The 21951-nt window shown below is 66.9% G+C and overlaps 5 protein-coding genes across 5 annotated transcripts; 2 read left to right on the plus strand and 3 right to left on the minus strand.

The window, feature by feature from the left end:
- The first annotated feature begins 24 nt into the window (after positions 1-24).
- FA09DRAFT_330158 (hypothetical protein) lies at positions 25-1625 on the plus strand. Its single transcript, XM_025742487.1, has 6 exons — positions 25-190; positions 295-687; positions 755-896; positions 957-1029; positions 1090-1122; positions 1181-1625. Exons 1-6 carry the CDS (start codon positions 88-90, stop codon positions 1223-1225), a joined length of 789 nt encoding a protein of 262 aa, XP_025598279.1. The 5' UTR covers positions 25-87; the 3' UTR covers positions 1226-1625.
- FA09DRAFT_330159 (hypothetical protein) lies at positions 1246-3096 on the minus strand. Its single transcript, XM_025742488.1, has 3 exons — positions 2544-3096; positions 2234-2422; positions 1246-2095 (listed from the first exon to the last, which is right to left on the minus strand). The coding sequence occupies exons 1-3, from the start codon at positions 3030-3032 to the stop codon at positions 1289-1291; spliced, it is 1485 nt and encodes a 494-aa protein (XP_025598280.1). The 5' UTR covers positions 3033-3096; the 3' UTR covers positions 1246-1288.
- Positions 3097-5110: 2014 nt separating this feature from the next.
- FA09DRAFT_330160 (hypothetical protein) lies at positions 5111-12635 on the plus strand. The gene is made up of 2 exons (XM_025742489.1): positions 5111-10914; positions 10968-12635. The coding sequence occupies exons 1-2, from the start codon at positions 5342-5344 to the stop codon at positions 12418-12420; spliced, it is 7026 nt and encodes a 2341-aa protein (XP_025598281.1). The 5' UTR covers positions 5111-5341; the 3' UTR covers positions 12421-12635.
- Positions 12636-12916: 281 nt separating this feature from the next.
- On the minus strand, positions 12917-13873 carry FA09DRAFT_297684 (WSC-domain-containing protein; the record flags this gene model as incomplete). Its single annotated transcript, XM_025740216.1, has 2 exons — positions 12917-13397; positions 13557-13873. Coding segments are annotated over 2 exons (798 nt in total), but the record flags the coding sequence as incomplete, so codon positions are not given.
- A 4736-nt stretch (positions 13874-18609) lies between these two features.
- On the minus strand, positions 18610-21896 carry FA09DRAFT_330163 (PLP-dependent transferase). Its single transcript, XM_025742490.1, has 5 exons — positions 21667-21896; positions 20805-21506; positions 19686-20747; positions 19162-19628; positions 18610-19104 (listed from the first exon to the last, which is right to left on the minus strand). Exons 1-5 carry the CDS (start codon positions 21849-21851, stop codon positions 18911-18913), a joined length of 2610 nt encoding a protein of 869 aa, XP_025598283.1. The 5' UTR covers positions 21852-21896; the 3' UTR covers positions 18610-18910.
- Positions 21897-21951: the final 55 nt, after the last annotated feature.

Here is a 21951-nt window from a genome sequence, read left to right on the forward strand (position 1 = left end):
GCATCCGAGCTTCTTGTCTCTCCACCATATCCCTCGTCTCCCTGTCCCGCCCCTTCATCGCCCTCCACAGCAAGACCAACAGGCACTATGCCCTCGGCCGACTACCTCGAGCTCATCTCGGCCGCGGAGCGCTTCACGCGTGAAGCGCTCGAGCGTATGGGCACTGATCCTTCGCACGATTGGCATCACGGTGCGTCTACTGCTCCGCTGCCCGATCTCAGCTTGCTCGAAAGGCGTGCGAGCTCAAAGCGCATGCGGCGGTCGCATACTGACGCTGCCCTTCTCAAATGGCAGTGCACCGAGTCCGACAGCTCTCCCTCGCCCTCTCGCGCTGCTCCTCTCTCTCTGCGCCGCCGGACTTGCTCGTCCTCGAGCTTGCGGCGCTCTTCCACGACGTCGCAGACGCCAAGTATGCGGTGCCTGGCACTTCGGCTTCCAGCGTGCTCGGGCCTTTCTTTGAGGAGTGGACGCATGTCGTCACGCCGGACCAACGACGGCTCGTAGAGCGCATCTGCGCAAACGTCAGCTGGAGCAAAGACGAGAAGCGGCGGCGGGCGAGGGCACAGGCTGAGGCGAGGGGAGAGGAGGAGAGTGGACTGGAGAAGGAAGAGAGAGAATGGAGAGAGACATGTCCTGAGCTCGCATGCGTGAGCGATGCGGATCGCCTGGATGCCATCGGCAGCATTGGTGCGTGCCGGACGCTTGGCACGCTGGAGAGGAGCTCTCCTGTTGACCCGAGTCGATCGATCGACAGGCATCATGCGAGTCTCAGCCTTCTCCGCCGCACGTCAACGCCCGTTGTACATCCCACCTGCCAACGCAGAAGGCGATAGCGTGCCACCTGCCGAGCAGGGAGAGGGGTACAATGGGAGCGCCGTGGCGCATTTCCATGAGAAGTAAGTCTCACTGTGGGGCGCGACGCGAAGGTGATAGCTGATGGAAGTGGGTGCACGCAGGCTGCTCAAGATCAAGGGTGATCGTTTGAGTACCGACATGGCGCGTGCAGAGGCGGAGCGGAGACAGGGCATGGTACGTCCTCTCTCTTTCTCGTTCTGCTTCTCAGTCCGCTGATGCGTTCTGCTCGAGCAGATGCGGTCGTTCCTGACTGAGCTCGACCTCGAAGTACGTCCGCCTTTCCCCTTCCGCGCCCAGCGACGAAGCTGACGTGGCTGCCGAGCAGTGGATGTTCGCAGATCAAGGCGCGCAGCTAGTGCTCATGCAATGATACGCCGATCACCCACACAGAGTCGACGGTGCATCTCGTGACATTACTCCTTCGCCTCGGCTCTCATTGCGCATCAGCCGTCGCCTCCTTCGCCTTCTTCACCGCAGCCTCCCGATTCTCCTGTCGCTTCAGCAGCTTCAACGCCTTCTTCTCCGCCCTGCCCGTCTCCAAAGCCGCCTTGTGTGCGCGGTCGTACTTCGCTTGGGCGGCCTTGCCTTTCGGCCGGTCCTTGCCCTTGCCTTTGGCCGCGTCCTTGCTCTTCGGCTGCGGCTGCGGGGCGGCCTTGCTAGAAGCTGGTGATTGAGTGGAGGGAGCGGCGGCAGCAGGCTTGGCTTGCTTGACCTTCTTCGCCTGTGGCGTTCCCTCTGCAGCCGGCGCAACGGCGCCATCGGCAGTCGCAGCTGCCGCCTTTCTCTTCTCGCCCTTCTTCTTCTTCTCTCCGCCCTCCTTCATCTCCTTTCCCTCCTCCGCTCCCTTCGCCGCTGGAGTCGCCGCAGCAGCAGTGTCGCCCTCGCCTCCAAGCTCCGCGCCCTCGCCCGCCGCAGCTGCCGCCGCCGCAGCAGCAGCGCGTCGTCGTTGCTTGCGATTGGGCTTTGCCGTGCCCTTGCCCGGCGCCGGGAGCGGCTTGATCTTGCGTTCCTGCTTTCCCTTCTTCTCTTCTTCCTCTGGCGCCTCGCCGTCCTTCGGCGCGGGTGCCTTGGTAGCCTCATCAGCCGGCGCGCCAGCCTCGCCAGCCGCAGCGGCTGCTGCAGCAGCCTGAGCCTTGCGAGCGGCCTTCTTCTCGCGCTTGCGCGTGGCGCGCGCATCCTTGAGGGCACGGCGCTGCTCGATACGAGCCTTGGCCTTGGCGCTGAGGTTCTCTGGCATAGCCTTCTCCGGCGCGAGAGACAGGGCGTCAGCACTCCGCTGCGTCCTCGCTGGCGCAGACGAGCAACGCAGGCAACTCATCCTCCGTGCACTCCATTCCAGCTTGGACCACCTCTCCCCCGCTACAGCAGCTCGACTCACCTTCTTGCCAGCCTTGCCCTCAGCTCTCTGCTCCTTGCGCTTCTTCTCCGCCTCATTCCTGTCCCTGTCAATTTCGGCCTGCACGCCTCTTGGGTCTGCGCCTCCCTCTGAGAAGGGCGCCGTGCGCTCTACTTCGTTGAGCTTGGCGGCGACGTAGGCAACGTAGCGCGCTTGACGACGAAGATGGCCCTGTTTGAGGGGAGAGGTCAGTCGCTGCGGCGACTGCTGCGCCTGGGCTGCGCGCTGATCGACAGTTTGACTTGCTAGCTGATCCCTCCAGCAGACCCTTCCACATCGCGCCGTCACTCACATTGCTCCCCAAATGCACCTCGACCATCCCATCGCTCTTCAGCTGCACCGACGGACAGCACACACAGCTGCGCACGAGGAAGTCGCCACGCTTCGGCGCGCGCTTGTCGACGTAGATCTGCGACTGCAACGACTGCTCGATGCTCAATGGCGGCTCGGACTTGGCCGCTGCGGCTGCCACGCCAAGCTCGTCCTCGTCTTCGGCCTCGTCGTCGGACTCCTCCTCCGAATCGTCGTCGGAGTCGGCGCCCTCGTCCCCCGAGTCGCGCGCAGCAGCCTTGCCGGCTGCACGGCTGCCACTGGCGCTAGCGCTGCCGCTCGCTTCCTCATCGCTGCTCTCCTCCTCGCTTTCCTCCTCGCTCTCCTCATCGGACGAGTCCGAGTCCGAATCGTCGATCCTCATCTCGGGCGGCACATCTTGCCCAACAGGAATGCCCGCTGCTTCATCACGCTCGATGGAGCGCGCGAGCTTTGCGATGCGCTTGAACATCGCGGCGAAGGACGGGGCGGCGCGGCGAGGCAAAGAGGGCGTGTCGTGTGAGGGTGGAGTGGAGGAGAGCGAAGAAGCGCGCCGCGAAAGGCAAGGTGCAGCTCACGTCAAAAAGCTCGCGCGTCGGCTTGCTCGGCCGCGCCGCCCGCTGCCCGATGAGATCGGGGGACGAGCACACGTGATGCCCCCCTCTCGCTCACCCAGCGCTGCCGCACACAGCTGTAGAGCCTGTCGTGGAGCTGGGTGTTGCGAGCACTCGACTCACACTGCAGGAGCGCTCGTCCGACTCTGAGTCGATGGCGGCTGAATCTAATAAGAATCCCTCGCCGCGGGATCGAGGCGAGCGGCGCGCCGCGCCGCCGGAAGCATTTCGCCTCTCCTGCAGCACGCAGCTAGCCTGCTTCTCCGCTCCTACACCCATCCCTGCACTCGCTGTGCCGGCATGCTCGCGGACAGCAGAAATGCTCCCGTCCAGAGGCGCAGCACACAGCGTGCAGCGGGTACGATTCTGCTCTGCAGATGCTTCTCAAGGAAGAAGGGAGAGCTGTGCAGGCACGGCCCGAGCGATTGACAAGTACGCCGCTCTCGCAGCCCGCAGCGTGCTTGGTGGCCTCTGCGCGGCTCGAGGCGCTGCCTGGCAACTTGAGCCTCACTCAGCAGCACGTTTGCAGTCAAGCGCTATTGAGAGCTGCATGAGTATCTGCTGTTCAAAGCATGGGCCTCGGGGGCGACGGAGGGAGAATCTGAGACACGGAGCGGAGCGGATGCTTGCGCCCTCTGCGTGTCGCCGTTCCTCTGGGCGCAGCAAGCTGAAGCCTCAGGCTTGGTCTCCGCAGCAGCAACGGCGGGAGAAAGATGTGGCGTGCCGCAAGGCTAGCTGGAAGGTCGCTGGGGAAAGCGCAGCGGCAGCGGCAGGACGGCACGAGCCCTCCAGCAGGGTGCTCGGACCGTTCTTTCACCGTCTGCTTGCACCCAGGCCGTCCCGAGCGCTCAGGCTGCTCTGCCGCCCAGCAACGGCGCACAGATCTGCTTCCACCGCCTCTCCGGCCCGAGAAGCGACGCTACGCCGTCTCGGCAGTCTCCCGATCCCCACTTGCCGTTCGCCGTTGCGCTGCTGATGGGTCCACCCTGCGGCCCATCCACTCGCGACCTCAATTAGGTACCGTCCTCATCATCCGCACTACCGTGCTAGCTTGGCGCTGCTGCTCCTCGGCACAGCGCACCGCGTGTGACTCCGACGAGTGTCTGCTCAGACGACTGCGTGTTGAGAAAGGGGGACAGGGAAAGGGCTGTGCTGATGGCGGCTGCTCCGCCCGTGCGCATGCTGCGGATCGTACAGGGTTCTGCCGTCCGTGCTGAGCTGCGAGGCAGCAGCGGGAAAGACAGGCGCAAGCTCGGCGGGCAGGAGCGATGCCGAGATCGGAGAGCACTAGGCGGGCTCGAGCACACACGACTCGCTCTATCTATAAGAGACGACGTCGGCTTGAGAGCCTCCTCGCTCCCACCTCTTCCCATCTCCTTCCTTGTCGCGGCTCGTGAAGTCGCACCCTGCCCGCTCCGCTGCTCTGCTCGCCGCGTCAACGTCTCGTGCCGCCTCGCCTCATCCTCGAAGTGTCAGCTGCTCTGAGAGTCCACTAGCGATACCTGTGAGTCAAGCGGCTCATGTCGGGTGCGAGAGCCGCGGGCCCTGAGAAAGGAGGTGGCCCGGCACTCAGCGGCTCAGACGTCTGGGAAAGGCGCTGCCGGCGCCGCGCGCATGGTTTGCTTGCTGCCGGTTCAGCACCTTGCTCGCACCTCACAGGCCGCAAGTGCTGTTTGCATAGCGGACAGCGTGGTGTGGGAGGTGTCACACGCCGGCGAGGCTCAGGGCAGTAAGGCGTGGCGGCGGCGGATGCGGCTTGTGCGAGAGCGAGATGCGGCCGGCGGGCGGAGTGCGCGCGCGTCATGATCGTCATGCAGCGCCGGCCCTCGGCCTGTGAGAGCGGGGCGCGGCACTCGGGCAGCAGTCAAGCGCCTGCAGCGGAGGCTGATGCGCTGCGCACGCTCCCTGTCCTGCCTTTCCTCTCTCCACCATACCTCCTCAAGCTCGAGCCTTCCGCCGGAGCAGCAGGGCGGCTGAGCGTCCCGCGCTACACGCAGATCCTTGCGTTCAGCTGCACGTTGGCTGAAAGGCCGTCGAGCGTTGCGCCGAGCCTCTGGGCTTGCTCAGCTCGTCGGGCTCGAAGACTCGAAAGGCCGGCTGCCGCTGCGTTCGCGGACATCTCTATTGCTGCTTGCACGTTGACGAGCACAAGCAAGCAGGCACTAACATGTCCGCCCGTCCACGCCAGCTCGGCTTCGGCCTCGACGCCGACTCCAGCTCTGCGTCTCTCCCGGGCACGCGCTCCATCCTCGAGCCCGGCGCCGTCGCCTCTGGCTCTCGCATTTCCGCCGCTCCTCTCTCGCTCGAGCGGTCCGGGCCGCCAAGCGACGAAGAGCGGGCATACAGCTACGAAGACGAAGAAGAGGAGAGCGAAGAGGAACCTCCTCGAGCCTACCAGTACGAAGAGGAGGAGAGCGACGAGGCGCCGTCTCCCAAGCGCGTTGCATCTCCACCTGCGCCTGCACCGCCCAGCGACGACGAGAGCGAGTCAGCTCCATCTCCGCCTGCTCCACCGAGCGACGACGAGAGTGAGCACTCGTCTCCTGCTGCTGCACCACCCGACGGCGAGAGCGACAGCGCCTCGTCTCCGCCAGCACCACCAAGCGACGACGAAAGCGAGACTGCGTCGTCTCCGGCCGCACCGCCGCCCGACGACGACGAGAGCGAGGCCGCTTCGTCTCCACCGCCAGCTGCGTCGCCAGCTGCGTCACCTGCACGGCCTCTCGACGAAGAAGAGAGCGACGAGGAGCAAGCTCAGCTATTCGACGACGACGAGAGTGACGCGGCTTCATCTCCGCTGCAAGCCCCGTCTCCGCCTGCGCCAGCTCTCGACGACAAGAGCGACTCGGCTCCTTCGCCGCCTACAGCCCCTCTCGACCACGAGAGCGATTCGGCTCCGTCTCCAGAGCAAGCAGCTTCTCCAATTGCGTCCTCTCCACGAAGCGCTGCAGCTTCACTGCCATCGCAGCCCGACGCAGATCTCAGCGCACCGCTTCCACAGCAGCAAGCCGGGGTTGAGCAGCACGCCGAATCTCCGCTGCAAACTGCTTCTCCCGCCGCGCCATCTTCGCAGAGCGCCTCTCCACACAGCGCATCTCCGCAGAGCGTCGCAGCGCCTTTCCCGTCACGGCTCGACGCGCACTCCAGCTTGCCGCCTCCAGAGCCGCAACCTGAGTCTCTGCTGCCCGCACCGAGCAGCGAACATACCTCTCCAGCTGCTCTACTAGAGCCAGTCTCACCAGCCGAGGAGACCAAAGCCGATCGCTCGCAGACGAGCTTGGAGAGCGAGCCTCCATCGCCACTGCTCGAGCCCGCTTCGTCCGTCCTTGCGTCGACGTCTGTTCCCGTCGTCGCTTCTCCCGTACTCGAACTTGCTGCATCTCCAGTCCTCGAGGCCGCTTCTCCGGTCCCCGAGCTCGCTTCGCCAGGTCTCGAGCCTGCTCTTGAGGACTCTGGGTCTGCGCATTCGCCAGACCTCGCGTCTGCTGTCGTCGACCCTGCTCAGTCGCCAGTTCTCGAGCCCGCTTCTCCCGTCTTCGACGCGCAGCTCTCGGCCAGCGCGTCGCCCAGCGCATCTTCTCCACCCGCTCCACCGTCAGACCTGTCCGAGGCCAGCTCGCCTCACTTCCTCGACGCGCAACTTCCCGAAGCCGCATCGTCCCACGCATCTCCGCTTGCACAGCCATCAGATCTACCCGAACAAGCCACATCGTCATCCGCCTCGTCCGACAGCGACATGCCCTCGCTCATCCGCACGTTGGGCCGACGCCAGTCCCGCAGCGACGACGGCGAGGAGGACGGCGCATTCATCTCTGGCGGCGCTCTTCGGCGACAGATTGCCCTGCCGTTCGTCACTTCGCGCGGCGGCGGCGGAGGAGGCAGTCGTCGCGTCAAGCCGCCCGTGCTGGAGGAGGACACCGGCCGCGCCGGCCGTGATGCGCAGACGCGCTCGCTGCTGATCGAGGAGCCGCTCTGGCCCATTGGTGATGCAGGCGAGTACTCGCTGGGTCGGAGTCTCAACTCGACTGCTGGGCCGTCCAAGATGCGCCTGGCCAGTGGCCTGCCTGCGGAGCCAGTCGAGGAGTACGACATCTTCGGCGGCAGGGTCGCGACGGGCGGTCATCTGGACGACGAGTACGGCTATGAGGATGAGGAGGCGCCGCGGCGGTACTCCGACGAACAAGAGGAAGACGCAGCGTACGATGCCCAGCCGCCGCCCTTGCCGTCGAAGGCATCGGCCTCGCCCGAGAGCCTCGACCGCAGCGACGAAGACGACGAGTCGGCCGAGGAGGAAGTGCAGGCGCACGAAGCCGCCAAGACGCCACCTTTCCAGATGCGCCGTCATCCGTCGTCGGAGCTGCACGACATTGCAGAGGAGCCCGAGACGCCTGCGAGCAACACTCCGTTGCCGGACAGCGACGACAGCGAGGAGGAGGAGGAGGAAGAAGAAGAAGAGGAGGAGGATGAGCTCGAGCAGACGGTCCTGCCGGCAGCGACTGCCTCTGCCCCGCCAGCAATGCCGGTGTCCGAGCGCCTCATCGACTCAATTGCCAGCCAGCACGGTTGGGCAAAGGAGCCCGCGTCCGCGCCAGAGCCCTCGCTCGTTGCGCCGTCAGCCTCGAGCATCAGATTGCCGGCGGCCGTGCCGCGTATCGCCGTTCCGTCCATCATTCGCGAGGCGCAGCCAGCCGCCAAGCCGGCACCAGCGCAGCTCTCGAATGCGCGACCCTCGCCGCCGGCCGCACGCGCTCTCGCCAAGGCTGAGAGCGAGTCAGAGGACGAGGAGTGGGAAAGCGACGATGGAGCAGAAGAGGAGGATGGTCTGTCTGACATCGGTGCGGCCCTGACGACGCTCGACGCCGCGAACCGCGACAGCGCAGCATCACCGGAGCCCGAGGAGGAGTTCGATGCAGGCTCCGCGCTCGACGACGGCAGCTGGGAGACGGACGACGAGCAGCAGCAGCAGCAGCAAGCGCTTCCCGCAGGCGAGACTGAGAGCGGGCTTGCCGTCGCGAAGCGTATGCCGATCCACCGTGTGCGCGCCGTGCGCGTTGGAGGCAAGCAGCCGCAGCGCAGCAGCCGCAAGTCTTCGTCTCGCAGCAGGTCCTCGTCGGAAGCTAGTGCCTCGGTCAAGTCGGCCTTGTCCGCGCCCGAGGTGCCGGTGAAGGAGCCTCTGTCTCTCGCGATCCCTGCGGCTGCCGTGCCGTCGAGCACATCTCCGATCCGGTCTCCGGAGAGCTACAAGAGCAGCAGCTCGATGGAATATGCATCCGCCTCACCGCAGTCGCCGAAGTCGCTGCCCAGCCGCAACTTCGCCAGTGCGCCGTCACCTGCGATCGCAGCGTTTGCGACCTCGCAGCAGCCAGCGAAGGCTCAGGCCGACGCAAGAGAGGTGCTTCCGGCGGCGAAGTCACATCGCGACGAGGCTCGCGCTGGCTCGTCGCCCGAGCCAGACTTCCCTGGTGGCTTCGACGCACAGCCCGCACGCGTCAGAGCTTCTTCGAAGAAGGCGTCGACGTCCACGGGACCGAGGGCATGGCCCATGCCGCCCTTCTTGGGCTCACGAGCAGCTGGCAAGAAGAACGATGCAGCAGCTCCTCCGCCTGTGCCGGCGAAGGAGCCCAGCAGCTTGCCCGCGCCAGCACCCGCGACATCTCTGGCCATTTCCGGCGCTGCACCTCGCGACATCGAGGCTGCAGGATGGAGCACTGCCCGACGTGTCTCGGACTCGTCTGCTTCCAGCCACGAGTACCACGACCTGCCAAGCCCGGCAGACGACCCGAAGCCGTCGCCTCTGGCCATCGCTGTCCCGGCTGCAGCCGTGAGCACCTCGAACCTCTCGGGCTCAATCTCGCCTCTGTACGCTAGCTTCGGACCGTCGTCTCCGATCCTCGTCCTGCAGCCTCCGACGTCTCAGCAGAGCACCGCCGCAGCGGGCGAGTCGAGCACTGCGGATGTGACGCCGTCGATGGCACTCAAGGCCGCGGCCATGGCCGGCTGGACGTCCGAGCCTGAAGAGCCGGCCAGAGATTTGGCTGCCCAGCGCTCGCAAGCCGCCGCGCAGGAGAACACGCTCATCCCACGGCGATCTGAGGCTCGTCCGCGCACCGACGCTCTTGCGGGGCGGTCTAACGCTGCCAGAGAGCGCACGGCCGAGAGCGCAGAACGTGCACGCGAGCTCGTGCGCTCGGCAGCGAGCAGGAGCGCCGCGAACAGGAGTGCCGCGGCCGGCCAGCTCTTTTCTGCCGGGCCTGCGCTTCAGAACGACAAGCCAGTCGAAGAGCTCGCCGGAGAGCAGATCAGCTTCGAGTCTGCTCCGGTCATCGCGCACGATCTGGCGTCCTCTCTGGTCATGCCAAGAACGCCCGAGCCCGAGCACGGCACGGTCGCATCTGCCGGCACAGCTGCTGCTACCCCGTCCGCGGCACGAACACGCGACGCCAGCGGAGCCTCGCACCTCACTCCGCCTGTGGCGAGTGATTACGGTCCGAAGAGCGCACGACGCATGTCAAACGGCAGTGCTTCGTCGCCGCGGCCGCCGCGGCCACCTCGGAGCGCATCTCGCGAGACTAGACTCAGTCAAGCCTCTGGCAGCGCATTCGATGACGATGCAGAAGATTCGCAGCGTCGAGCGACTCTGTCGCCCACGCGACGCGTGCGGCAGCAGGGGCAGCAAGAGCAGACATCGCTTGACGGCTCAACATCGAGCGCAAGCTATCGTCTTGCGCCTGCACGAGAGCAAGACGAGCACGAAGTCGAGGAGCACTATCGCAGCGAGCCGCTCTTCCAGAGCCAGGACTCTCGCGTCGAGCAGGTCTTCACGAGCATCGAGCAGGACGGCGTGGCCTCCGACGCGCCAATGGAGGCTGCGCGAGAGAGCCTGTCAGACCTCGAGGTCGAAGAACGCCGCCCAAGGCCCTCGCTGCCCTCGCTGAGCCTGAAGAAAGTCAAGGGCCTCGGCAGTCTCTCGCTCGGCCGCAAGAGCGCCAAGACATCGCCTCCCGAACCTGCGAGGCCTGCGAAGGGCCGCACCGCTCCTGTGCGAGGCGACAATGCCTTCGATGTGGCCAGTCTCGATGGCCAGAGCACCGCCAGCCTCAGCCCAAAGCAGGAAGAGCCCGATGCGGAACGCGGCAGCCTCCGCGGCAGCACCAAGGGCTCGGTCCGTGGGTCGATGCGCGGCTCGGCGCGGCGGTCTCGTGCGAGGCGCGGCGACAGCATGTCGCTGATCATGGCGTCGGCGCTCGAGGCACAGCGTCAAGTCGGCTCGCACTACGAGTCGCAGTCCATCGACGACGGCGTCGGAGGCCAGAGCGGTGATGCAAGATCGACGCAAGACGAGACTGCCTCGCTGAGCTCGCGCATGCGAGCGAGCAAGTCTGCGCCCTCGATCCGGACGAAGGACTCCTCGCGCTCCATCTCTGCTGAGAATGGCGCCTCGAGCGGTCGCACGCCAGCTACGCCCGAGGCTGAGACGTCGGCGCCGACGAGCGTCAACAGCATCTCGCTGTCGTCGCCCAGCAATGTGCTGTCTCGTCTGCCGCCGCTGGAAGACCACAACGACGAGGAGCTCGACTCACTGCCGCCGGTCGAGAAGTACGTGGCCCTGGCCGGTGTCCTGGCCGAGATGCTCGAGCCAGGCGGCAAGGCGAGAGTGCAAACGCTTGCCAACGAAGGCGTCCGGCTGCAGCGGGAGCAGCGTGCGCGCGAGCTCGAGGTTGAGCGGCTCGAGGAGTGCATGTGAGTGCATGCGAGCGTGTGCTCGATGTGCATCTGCTGACCTCCTGACACAGTGCGGCACTGATCCCGGACGACCTCGATCGCGAGGCCATCCGCGACCTGCACGTTGCGTTCTCGACGAAGGTGCCGCGCGACTACTCGAAGCGCAGCATCAGCACGTCGACCGTCGACAAGGAGCGCATCGCCGAGCTGGAGGACAAGCTCTCAACAATGGAAGACAGCGTCACATCGCAGAAGACGCGTCTTCACGAGCTGGCGGGAGTGCGCCCGCGTCTGGCGACACAGCTCGAGCTCGAGCGCCAGCGCTTCGAGAAGATGCGCCGCGTCGAGAACACGCTGCGTCGCCTCCGGCCCGAGGTCTTCCAGACGCTCGGCGCCGAGGCGAGCAGCAGCACGGCAGATGGGGAGGCCGACGAGGGCCTCACTAAGACCTCCGGCGCTGCCACGCTCTCCGGCGACGTGTCGGACACCGGCGCCCGGGGCGAAAAGTCGCTCGAGTTCTACGGCGAGGAGAGCGAGCATGCTCTTGGCCTGCGCACCGCCGTCGCGGCGCAGCGCGAGGCGATGGATGTGCTCAAGAAGCACGAGCAGCGCTGCTACAGTCTGCTGCTGCTGGGCGAGACGGCGCTGCGCAACCTCGTCGCCGACGTCATCGACATCGCTCTGATCCTCGACAGCTCGAGCGTGCGGCCCGATGACGAAGAGGCGCGCGCGAACCAGCGGCGCCTCCGTTTCTCGCGGTCTGCTCGCTCGGCAGATGAGCGAGCCATTGCCGACGCAGGTCGCGCGGAGCTCGACGGCAACGGCGAGGACATCACCGACGACTTTGAGCGTGTGTGCTTCCTGCGGCGCAAGGTCGAGAGCCGCATTCTCGAGCTCGAGGACCTGCTGCGCAAGGTCTCGGACTACTACGCCAAGGCCATGGACACCGAGCTCGCCCGCCGCGCGCTGCCCGGCAGCAGCACAAAGGTGCGCGCGCCGCCGTCCGCTTGGCGCGGTCGAGACACCAGCGCCTACTTCTCGTCCAACGGCTCGCAGGACTCGCTCGCCTCGGCTCGCCAGGCGGACTCCAGTTCAGCAGACGCGCCGCTCTCGCCTCTCGTCGACGAGACCAAGGACTCCGCCTTCGCAACGGCGCCCAACTCGCCGAGCCAGGAAGAGGCACCAGTCCTGGCCACGGCTCCTCCCGAGGCGGTGCCGCAGGCCATCGCCCTGATGCTGCGCCTGCTCTCGACGCTGCGCATCCTCTCCGTGCCGCACACGACGCCGCAGCAGCTGCGCCGGTCCGCCTTCCGCCTCAGCCAGTGGTCGCAGCGCGCCCACGCCACGCTGCCGCAGCTCGAGGACGCGCGCGAGGCGCTCGACCTCGTCATCGTACACGCCGAAGAGACGAGCGAGAAGCTCGCCGAGGCGTGCGTGCGCCGCATGAAGGTTGCTGATGCGCAGCGCCGGGCCTTCTGGACGGCCAGCGCGCAGGCGGCGCTGACGAGCCTGATCCTCGGCTGAGCGCGAGGCCCTTCTCCCGCATACCCCCACACTCTCTGTCTGTGTCGCTTCGGCGCGCGCAATACCACCCTCGTTCACAAAATCTGAGCCAGACGCGAGGGCACGAGAGAAGGAGCGAGCAGTGGCAAGGCAGAAGCGGCGGGAGCAGCCAGGCGAGTAAGGGTCCGAGTCAGGCGCGAGAAGCGAGGCAAGACCAGGCGCGAGAGTGAGGCAAGGAAGCTGAAAGTCAGGCAAAGTCAGGCGCGAGGAGTAAGGGATGCAAGAATGGATTGCGTGCAACTTCTAGAAGCAGGAAAGGAGCGGTAAAGGTGTGTGACGTAAGGAGCTTGGCTGAAGCAGGCGGCGACAGAGGAAAGAGGACAAGGAAGCTCGCAGAAATATGACTCGCGGCGCGCACAGCGATCGCGCGAGGGAGAAGGAAGAGAGTGTGCAAAGGTGGGCAAGGAAGAAGAGGAAGATGGGTGACTAGCTGAGGACCAGGCCGGGCAGGAGGCTTTTAGGCAGCGACGCAGGCGCCGTTGACGACCTTCTGGCCGTTCTGGCAGACGGCGTAGCCGGGAGCAAGGCCCGAGCACGTCGTGGCCGTGCCCGTGCCCGTGGAGCCGCTGCCCGTCGAGCCGGAGCCGGTGGAGCCGGAGCCCGTCGAGCCGGAGCCGGAGCTGCCCGACGTCGTGCCGGCGTTGGGGTCGCGCGTGACGCTGAGCGCGACGGAGCCACCGCACGTCTGGGCCGCGTTGCCGCCGCAGGGCATGTTGCAGTTCGTGGCCGTCGTCGTGGGCGCCGCCTTGGAGCAGTAGCACTCCGTGCTCCACTCAGTGCCCGAGTACTGGTAGCCGCGGATCGAGCAGCCCTGCTGGCACTTCTCGGTGGTCATGTCCGTGCCCGTGAAGACGTAGTCGTTCATGGCGCGCTGCGAGACGACATCCTTGAAGCAGCCGAGGTAGGCGATCGGGCCGGCCGACGTGGCGGGCGTGGTGCTGTTGCCAGTGGAGCCCGTGCCGGTCGAGCCAGTGCCAGTCGAGCCCGTGCCGGTCGATCCAGTGCCAGTCGAGCCCGTGCCCGTGGAGCCCGTGCCAGTGCTGCCAGTGCCGGTGCTGCCAGTGCCGGTGCTGCCGCTGCCCGAGGCCGGGAGCGACGTGTTCTCGAAGACAGTCAGGGCCCACGAGCCACCGCACTTCTCGCCAACCTGGCCAGCGCAGTCCATCGTGCAGGCGGTCGAGGTAACGGTGGGGATCACGTTGGAGCAGTAGCACTCGGAGCTGTACTGCGAGCCGGAGAACTTGAAGCCCTTGTCACCGCAGAAGTTGGCGCACTGCGAGTTGGTCATCGTGTTGGTGCCGGTGCTGGCGCTGTTCATCGAGCGAGCACCGCCCGTGCCGGCCGCGTCGGCGAAGCAGCCGCGCGAGACACCGCCGTACTTGAACGTGCCCGAGGGCGTCGTGGTGGCCGGGGTCTGCTGGGCAGCGGCAGCGGCGGATGAAGAGCTGGCGGCAGCGGCGGCAGCAGACGAGGCGGCAGCAGCGGCGGACGAGGAGCTGGCAGCAGCAGCCGACGAGCTGGCGGCAGCAGCAGACGAGCTGGCGGCAGCAGCAGACGAGCTGGCGGCAGCAGCAGACGAGCTGGCGGCAGCAGCAGACGAGCTAGCGGCAGCGGCGGACGACGAGGAAGCAGCGGCGGACGAGGAGCTGGCAGCAGCGGCCGAGGAGCTGGCGGCCGCAGCGGACGAGCTGGCGGCAGCAGCAGACGAGCTGGCCGCAGCGGCGGACGACGAGGAGGCAGCGGCGGCGGACGAAGAGCTGGCGGCGGCGGCAGCAGCGGCGGCAGCGGCAGCGGCAGCAGCGGCATCAGCCTCGGGCGACGTGCAGATGCTCTTGCCGGTCGGGTCGGCCTGCGACGAGGCGGGCGACTTGGCGGCAGCGAGGCCGGGGACGGCGGGGCGCGAGCAGAGCTTGATGCTGTTGACCGACTGGCACGTGGCGGGCGAGTTGCCGAAGCCGTTGGCCTGGGCCGGGGGGTACGTGAAGATCTTGCCGCTGTTGCTCAGCACGAGCTTGGAGTAGTCGTAGCCCGTGCCGATGGCGAGGTTGAGCTTGTTGCCGTTCTGCATCGTCGCCGTGAGCACACCCGAGGTGGACGAGTAGGCGCAGGCGGTGGCCGTCTCGCCGAGCTCGATCTGGTGGCCCTGGCCGAAGCCGTAGATGGCGGCGCCGAACGTCGGGTTCTTGCTGTACACTCCGGGCTCGATGTGCAGCACACTGTTCGAACCGAGGAAGGCGACGCTCTGCTGGTCCAGCGCCGGGCCCTGAGTGGGGTTGAAGTTGTCGAAGGTGCCGCCCGACAGGTACATGACCGAATTGTCGACGGTGAAGCAGCCGTTGCCCGGGTAGTTCTGGTTGAAGTCCATGCGCAGGTTGCGCATCGAGATGGCGCCGACGTTGGCGATCTGATTCACCGAGGCGGCGGTGCCCGACTGGGTGAAGCGCGAGGGCATCGTGACCTGGTTGGCGTTCATGGGGCCCTGCGCGTCCTGCTCGAAGACGATGTTGCCGTGATTGGTGCAATTGGTCTGGCAGCCGAGGAAGGCCTTCATGTCGCCGCCGGCAGTGCCGCCGCGGCCGCACATCTGGATCTGGCCGCGATTGCGCCAGACCATCAAATTCCAGGCCCACGTCGCGGGCGTCTTGGCGTACATGTCGTTTAGCAACAGATTGCCGCCGGCGTAGACGCCCATCGTGCCGTCGGTCCAGGGCGACAGAGAGTCACCGTCGTAGCGGGCGCTGATGCCATTGGGCACAACGAGGGAAGTGTCGAACTGCGAGATCGTCTCGTTGCCATAAATGTATGTGCGGCCGTAGTGATTGTGCGGGCCGATGCCGGAGTAGTGCGCGGTGACACCAGAATTGATGATAAAGTTGTTGCCGCTGGCGCCGATAGAGAGGAAAGGCGTTGAGTCGCGGATGTCCGACGAGGCGGTGAAGTCACGCTTGTTGAGGTTGTGCGCCTCGGGGTTGCGGCGGTGCACCTTGCGCAGGCTGCCGGCCGAGTGCTGCTGGTTGCCCTCGACGGCCATGGTGAGCGCGCCGATGCTGGCGAGGAAGGGGAGAACCTTGACCATTGTGGATGGAGGTGGGTGGGTGCGAGGGACGAAGAGGTTGCTGGAAGAAGTTGTCGGCGCAAGCGCGAGTCAAGTAAGTGAGGTGCCGGAGAGGCTGTGGGAGGACCGAGGCCGAGAGGCAAAGGTCGCTAGCTGGGAGCTGGGGAGAGGGGAGAGAGCGATGGAGAGGAGTGAGTGAGATGGAGAAAAAGTGAGGACGACGGCGTCGAGGGTCCTGGTCTTATACACGCACCGAGGCGATGGCAGCGCCCGCGGTGGGCAGCGGCGGCGGCGGCGGCGCCATGGCGGACGGTGCAACGCCGTGTGCCGCAAGAGTCGGGCGAGGGAGCGTCGTGGCGCGGAGGAGTGGGAGGCCATGTCTCGCATGCGGTGCGAGAGGCGTCGGGGCGGGAGCGCCGGAGTCTGGCGGCAGCACGGCGGCGTCTGGCGCCTGCGCCGCATTCGGGGCCCACGCAGCGCCTGAGACTTGCAGCGCCATCGGGCGCCGGCACGGCAGCGGTGCAGGCGTGCTGTTCCCGCGCTCGCCGGGCCGGTGGTGCAGCGCAGGTGACACCGAGGCTTGGAGGCGCTGCGCCGTGCTGTGGTGGGCAGAGCGACAGATCCGCGTGCGGCACGGCGCGGCGGGCGGCGGCGGCGGCGGCGCTTGAGGCGGACGTCTCAGGCAAAGCCCGCTCTGCCGCCTGGGCGCACGGCAGCGCGCATCGGCCGTGCGCCTCTGCCTCGCAGCGCCACGCCCTGACCGCACCCGGCAGCGCGAGACAGGCTTCGCACCCAGCTGCCAAGTCAGCGCCGGCGTTGCTGCCCAGATGCAGCTGCGGTGCCGCACCCGGCTGTCGGTGTGCGGCTGCGGGCTGCTCGGCCGCCCGGCCCACGCGAGACAGTGGCTGGGCCGGCGCGGCGGGCCATCGGCGCATGGCTTCGACGCACGGCTGCGCTTCTGCACGCCTGCACCTCGCTGCACGCGCATGCAGCCGCGAGTCTCGGGCGGACATCCAGCGTGCAGCAGCCCAACGTCGGAGGCTGCCGCCGTCTGCGGGCGCCGCTCTGTTGGCTGCGCCTGTCCACGCTGCATCCAGCGACGGCACGCCGGCACCGCGCCCGGCCGGCCCTGGCGTGGGCCTGAGGCCTGTGTCAAGGCGACAGCGGATCGCCGGCGTCGCCGGTGCCGCTGCGGTGCCGCACCCGAAGCGCACGGCCACGCACGCACCAGCGCAGTATGCACCTGGCAGCAAGCCGACGCCGCGCAGGTGCGGTGGCTGAGGCCATCTCGCGGCGGTACGCCTTCGCAGCCGCGCCGGCGCCCGGGCGTGGATCGGTGCGTGGACCTGCCGCATGCGGACGCGCATCGCGCCGACCATCGCATCTCAGCGCTCAGCCCACCGCGCGGAGGCGTCGACCACCGCACTGCCTGCGCCGAATACAGCATCGCCTGGCCTGGGCTTCAACCTGCTTCTCTCCGCCCTGGCTGAATATAGAATACAGCCTCGACTCGGAGGCGGAGGCGCGCCGCTGGATCCCCAAGCGTCGTTGCCGCAGTCGCCGCCGCCCGCCGCCGCCCGCCGCCGCGGCCGTGCCGAGCCGAAGCCTCCGCCCTCGCACATCTACGCCCTCTGCACTGCATGCTGGTTTCCGCGCTCGGGCTGCCGGCTTTGTCACTCTGCGACTAGCGTGATGGGCCCTCGTGGGAACCTCTACGGCCGCAGCAAGCCGATGCCGGCGCCTCCGAGAGGCAGGACCAACACTTCTGCGCATCGCCAGACCTCTGTACGCTTGCCAGCAGCCAGCGGCGCTCCGCCAGCTCGCTCTGCAGGATTGGAACGTGGGACTTGCTCGTGCATGGCACTTCCCAGGGATGAGTCTAGCTTCGACGGAGTATTGAGCCGCTGCGAGTGCCGTTGCCCCACGCCCACGACACCGAGATCGGCGCGAGCACGAGCGTGCCGCGCGCGCTCGGACATTTCCCTTGGCGCGTCGAGTCGTGCATCGGCAGACAGGCTGCGAGTCGCTATCGCCGGCCTTGGTCTGTGCACACATCGACGTCTGTCATTCTGTGCGCTTTTGGTGTGCGTGCCTTCGTTCCCACTAGGGCCAGTCGTTTGGAGCAGGCGAGGCCACGCCAGCGTCAGCATGTTGCGAGACGATGCCAGCGCGTCACGCATGCGGCACGTCCAGACGCCGCGCGGCGGGCGTGGGACCAGGCCTCCGAGGGCGCCGCAGCCATGCTCCGCTGCTCCATCCCCGCTGTCCGCACTCTCCACGATCCCCATCCAGCGCACCAAGACGACTGCGTCTTTCTTTTTGCGTCAATATTACGCCCGACAGCAAGCGAGTCGGCTGAGTGTGTCACCCGAGGCCCAGCCTCCGCGGACGGGATAGTGGGAGCCACGCTGTCCTGGATGGGTGGCTGCTGGCAAGTCTGCTTGCGGCACGGCTGCATCGGCGAGGCCGGCCACATGGCTGATCTCGGCCGACGCAGTTTACCCATCCCACGCTGCAGCCTTACCAAATGCCAGATAGGCGCCTGTCGTCGAGCGCAGCAAGAGCTGCGGGTGACATGAGCGTGGTGCACGCCGATGGTGCTGGGCCTGGCGGGCGGGCGCCACGCATCCACCATGCCGTTCTGTGAGACGCACGGGTATACCTGCCTTGCTCGAGAACAGCGCCTGAACAGGTCTCTCTGTCGCTGCGGCTGTGGGACAGCACCAGCCGAGCTCGACAGGCCGACGGGCCGAAGGTAAGATGTCTCGCGCATGCGGCGCGCCCGCGGATGCCGGACGGAGGCGGAGTGCGCGGCGGGGCGTCAAACAGAGGCGTGAGGCGCATCGCCGCGCCGCGACGCCGCAGACGGACGATCCTCGAGCCGGAGCCTGTTTCGGCTGCGGCGTGCGGCTGCGGCTGCACCTTCAGCAGCATGCTTTGCCGCAGAGTCGGCAGCAGAGCAGCCCGCACCGAGCATGCGCCGCCAGCCGGGCATCAGGCGATGCCGCAGCCGGTGCATGCTCCAGCCGCAGGGCCGCCAGAGCACGTGCGGTGCCCGCTCGGAGGGCCAGCCACGGAGCGCGGGACGCTGCTGCCACGTCTCTCCCACGCATGAGGGGCAGCACGGCTGCCAAGACCCTGAGGCGCTGGTACCGGGAGAGCAAGCCATGGCAGCCACGTGCCAGCAATGCGGTGCCACCCTCTGAGCCTTGCGCCTCCCGCTGCGACTCACGGCAAAGCGTGGCCTCGTCCCCAGGGGGCAGATGAAACAAGGACCCGCACGGGACGTCCCGCTTCCTCCGCTCTGCACTCTTCTCTTCTCTCTCGCACGAGCGGCACTGGAATCCCACAGCAGCAAGATTGCCGATTGAGCGCCTCAATGAGTCTTCCTGTCACCTAGGCACCAAGTGCAGCGCACAGCATCTCCTCGGTCGCGCGGCGCACGGCCGGCGGAGTGTTGAGGCTCGACATGACATACACGACGTTGCCGAGCGGGCGTGCGTGAATGTTGAAGCGCAGCTCGGAGCTCTCGGCATGCACGGCATGGCGTAGCTGCTGCAGTAGCTCGACGCTCGCTGTCGAGGTGTAGCCTGAGAGATGCGTGAGAGCGGTGAGCAACGGCGAGCTAGCGAGAGAGAGAGACTCACCACCGCCATTGCTGTCCCGCAGGTTGACGACGAGCACCGTGCCCATGGCCATCGCGCTAGCAATAGCGTCGCTGCGACTCAAGCGCTCGACGACGCTCTGCTGCCAGAACGACCAAGGAGCGATCTTGCCCTTCGCCTCTTCACCAGCCGCAGCCTGCGGTGCGTTCCAGTCCTGACGCGCCGCACTCCAAGTCTCATCGGTCTTGTCGAGCCGTGAGATGCGACGCAACGCCTCAGCTGCCACTTCGCAGCCGACGGGATGGGCAGTGTAGCTGTGCCCGTGCAGCAGGGCGTCTACTTTCTGCTCAGAGCGCGCAAAGGTGTCGAAGATGGAGCGAGAGGCTAGCGTCAGGGCCATGGGCACGAGTCCGCCGGTGAGAATCTTGGCGAGGACAGAGATGTCGGGCGTCGTGCCGATGACCCGTGCGGGGGCTGACTGGCCAAGACGCCACAGTCCTGTGAAAACCCTGTGGAGAGAGAGCGAAGTCAGCGGCGCCATCAGCACCCGCTGCTGGTTCACTCACTCATCGTAGATGACAGGCAGTCCACGCCAGTCCGACGGGTCTCTCGTGCCCGTGCGCGGCTGCACACGACGCTGGTCGCGCAGCGGTGGGTCGACCAGACTGAAGAGGTCCTCCGACTCGCGGACGGTGTCGACCAGCACGCGCTGGAAGAGTGGGTCGACAAAGACCATGCCTCCTGCTCCGAGGATGAGCGGCTCGATGACCAGGGCGCCGAAGCGACGACCTTGCGTGACGGTCAGGTGCTCGAGCCACAGCCGGATCTGCGCGGCGTACGACTCCGCGAGAGGGTCGCTGGCAAGTCGGGTCTCGACGTCGTAGATGTCGGCAATCGAGGCGTACTGCCGCGTCTCTCCGTCCGGCTGCGTCACGAGCGCTCTTCCATCGTGCACGCCGACGGACGGTGGGTCCAGCCAGGCGCCTCGACCCTGGTACCAGTGCACAGCCGCGCTGTACGTGCTCGGCTCGCACGCGTCCATCGTGCCGATCGTGTCGCCGTGGTACGAGCCCTTCAGGCCAATGACCTCCCAGGTGCGCTCGGCACGGCCGCCAGCGCCACCTGCCTCTTTGCCGCGTGCAATGCGCTGCTGCACCGCCGACGGAGCGCGAGGGCCAGCATAGTGCAGCGCAGCCGAGGCAATGGCCATCTTCAGCGCCACCTCCATGCCCGTACTGCCGTCATCGGAGAAGAAGACTCGGCTGGCCCATCCGTGGCCTGGGCCATGCGATGCAGGCAGAATTGGTGCTAGGTCGCTGCCCTTCTCGCCGCGAGAGATGCCCAGCACTGCCTCGGTGAGGCGCAGCACCGGTGCATTCGTGCTCATGGGGAAGAGCACATGGCCGTAGCGCGCCGCGGCGCGTGCAGCTGCACGGGTGACGCCTGGATCGGAGTGGCCGAGACATTGTGTCCACCATGAGGCAGAGCCATCGAGCACGGGTTGCAGTGCAGAAGCAGGCGTTGGCGTCGCTTGTCCTTGCGATGAGGATGCGGCGGTGAAGACGGAGAAGAAGTCGCCTGAGGCCGAGTCGATCACGTTGACGTCTTGCGGCGTCTTGGCCAGGGTACTATGCGCCAAGATCAGCCTGCGTAGCGCGAGAATGCTATCATCGAAAGTGACTCACTGTTGTGTGAAAGGCCACCAGCAGTGATCCAGCGTCCGTTGGCCCATGCCGGCGAGCTCGGCCATCTTCTGCTCATGCTCTCTCCTCAGCAGCTTGATGACCTCTCCAGCCTCGCTCCCGCCTGCCAGACCCTCGTAGAAGGCCTCCATCTCCTGCTCGTCGCCTTCACGCTTCGGCGGTGGTGGGCCCAGGCTGCCAGTGGCATCCGGGCCCGCCACGGAGAAGACAGGCACGCCGTGCTCCTCGCCCCAGCGTTTGAGGTACTCTGCGTTGCCCCAGCGCATCGGCGCGTTGAGCCGATCGGCAAAGAGCAATATGGCGCGCACGTCATGGCCCGCCAGCAGCAGCGAGTCGTACGCAGAGAGCGTGGTGCTGATGCCGCCGAGGTTGGAATCGCCAATGAGCAGCGTCGGCAGGCGCAGTGGCCGCAACGCGTGTGCCGTCGAGCCGCCGGCGGGCGTAGGCGAGTGCACTCCGCCAGCTGTCTCGACGTACAGTGCAGAATGTTGCTGTGCGCTCGATGATGCCTCGGCGCTCGAGGTCGAGGCGACAGAGCCAATGTGCTCTGCGATCTGCGCGACCAGCTCGGCATCGCTCGGCACTGCCTGCGAGCCCTGCGTGGCTGCGAGGTGCGGCGAGGCAGCGAGCGCCCACTGATGCAGTGTAGCTGCCCGAGTCTGCGGAGCATAGCGGGCCAGATGGCTGGGGAGCATCGGGTCAGCTCTGATGCGGCCGACCGACCTTGCGGGCGGTGCGGACACGAGACCGCATCACTGGCTCGGCGGGAACGCAGGCATGGGCCACAGCCGCCAGCCGTCCGTGCCCATATGCAGCACAGTCTCTCGCCGCGCCCGATACTCACCGCTCATCCGCCTCTGCGCCCGGCCCCGTGCTGACAGGCTTGAGGTAGTAGGGCTGCTCGCCGGCACGCACACTGGCGCGGCACAGCGCCGTGGCGAGCACCGTCTTGCCGACGTCGGTGTTGGCGCCGAAGAGCTGCGCGAGACGCAGGTGCGCATACAGCCGCGGCGCAGCGGGCGGCGGCATCGTCGGGCGCAGGAATGGGTCGCGGCGGCGGTCTGGTGCTGAGTGGTGCGGAGGAAGGAAGAGGCGGGCGGCGCACGGCCATCATCATCCTTGGGCGGCC

The sequence above is a fragment of the Tilletiopsis washingtonensis genome, assembly GCF_003144115.1.
Source record: "Tilletiopsis washingtonensis strain MCA 4186 unplaced genomic scaffold FA09scaffold_11, whole genome shotgun sequence".
In the NCBI taxonomy this organism is placed as follows: Eukaryota; Fungi; Basidiomycota; class Exobasidiomycetes; order Entylomatales; genus Tilletiopsis; species Tilletiopsis washingtonensis.

Bases quoted from the DNA above. Each gene is read 5' to 3' on its own strand.
- FA09DRAFT_330159 (XM_025742488.1), bottom strand. From the start codon at position 3,032: ATGTTCAAGCGCATCGCAAAGCTCGCGCGCTCCATCGAGCGTGATGAA. The intron at 2,423-2,543 runs GTGAGTGACGGC...CCCCTCAAACAG, and splicing joins AGGTGCATTTGGGGAGCAAT to GGCCATCTTCGTCGTCAAGC. The intron at 2,096-2,233 runs GTGAGTCGAGCT...GCGCCGGAGAAG, and splicing joins AGGGCAAGGCTGGCAAGAAG to GCTATGCCAGAGAACCTCAG.
- FA09DRAFT_330160 (XM_025742489.1), top strand. From the start codon at position 5,342: ATGTCCGCCCGTCCACGCCAGCTCGGCTTCGGCCTCGACGCCGACTCC. The intron at 10,915-10,967 runs GTGAGTGCATGC...CTCCTGACACAG, and splicing joins GAGCGGCTCGAGGAGTGCAT to TGCGGCACTGATCCCGGACG.
- FA09DRAFT_330163 (XM_025742490.1), bottom strand. From the start codon at position 21,851: ATGCCGCCGCCCGCTGCGCCGCGGCTGTATGCGCACCTGCGTCTCGCG. The intron at 20,748-20,804 runs GTGAGTCACTTT...CTTGGCGCATAG, and splicing joins TGGTGGCCTTTCACACAACA to TACCCTGGCCAAGACGCCGC. The intron at 19,629-19,685 runs GTGAGTGAACCA...CTCTCTCCACAG, and splicing joins CTGCCTGTCATCTACGATGA to GGTTTTCACAGGACTGTGGC.
- FA09DRAFT_330158 (XM_025742487.1), top strand. From the start codon at position 88: ATGCCCTCGGCCGACTACCTCGAGCTCATCTCGGCCGCGGAGCGCTTC. The intron at 191-294 runs GTGCGTCTACTG...CTCAAATGGCAG, and splicing joins TTCGCACGATTGGCATCACG to TGCACCGAGTCCGACAGCTC. The intron at 1,030-1,089 runs GTACGTCCTCTC...CTGCTCGAGCAG, and splicing joins CGGAGCGGAGACAGGGCATG to ATGCGGTCGTTCCTGACTGA.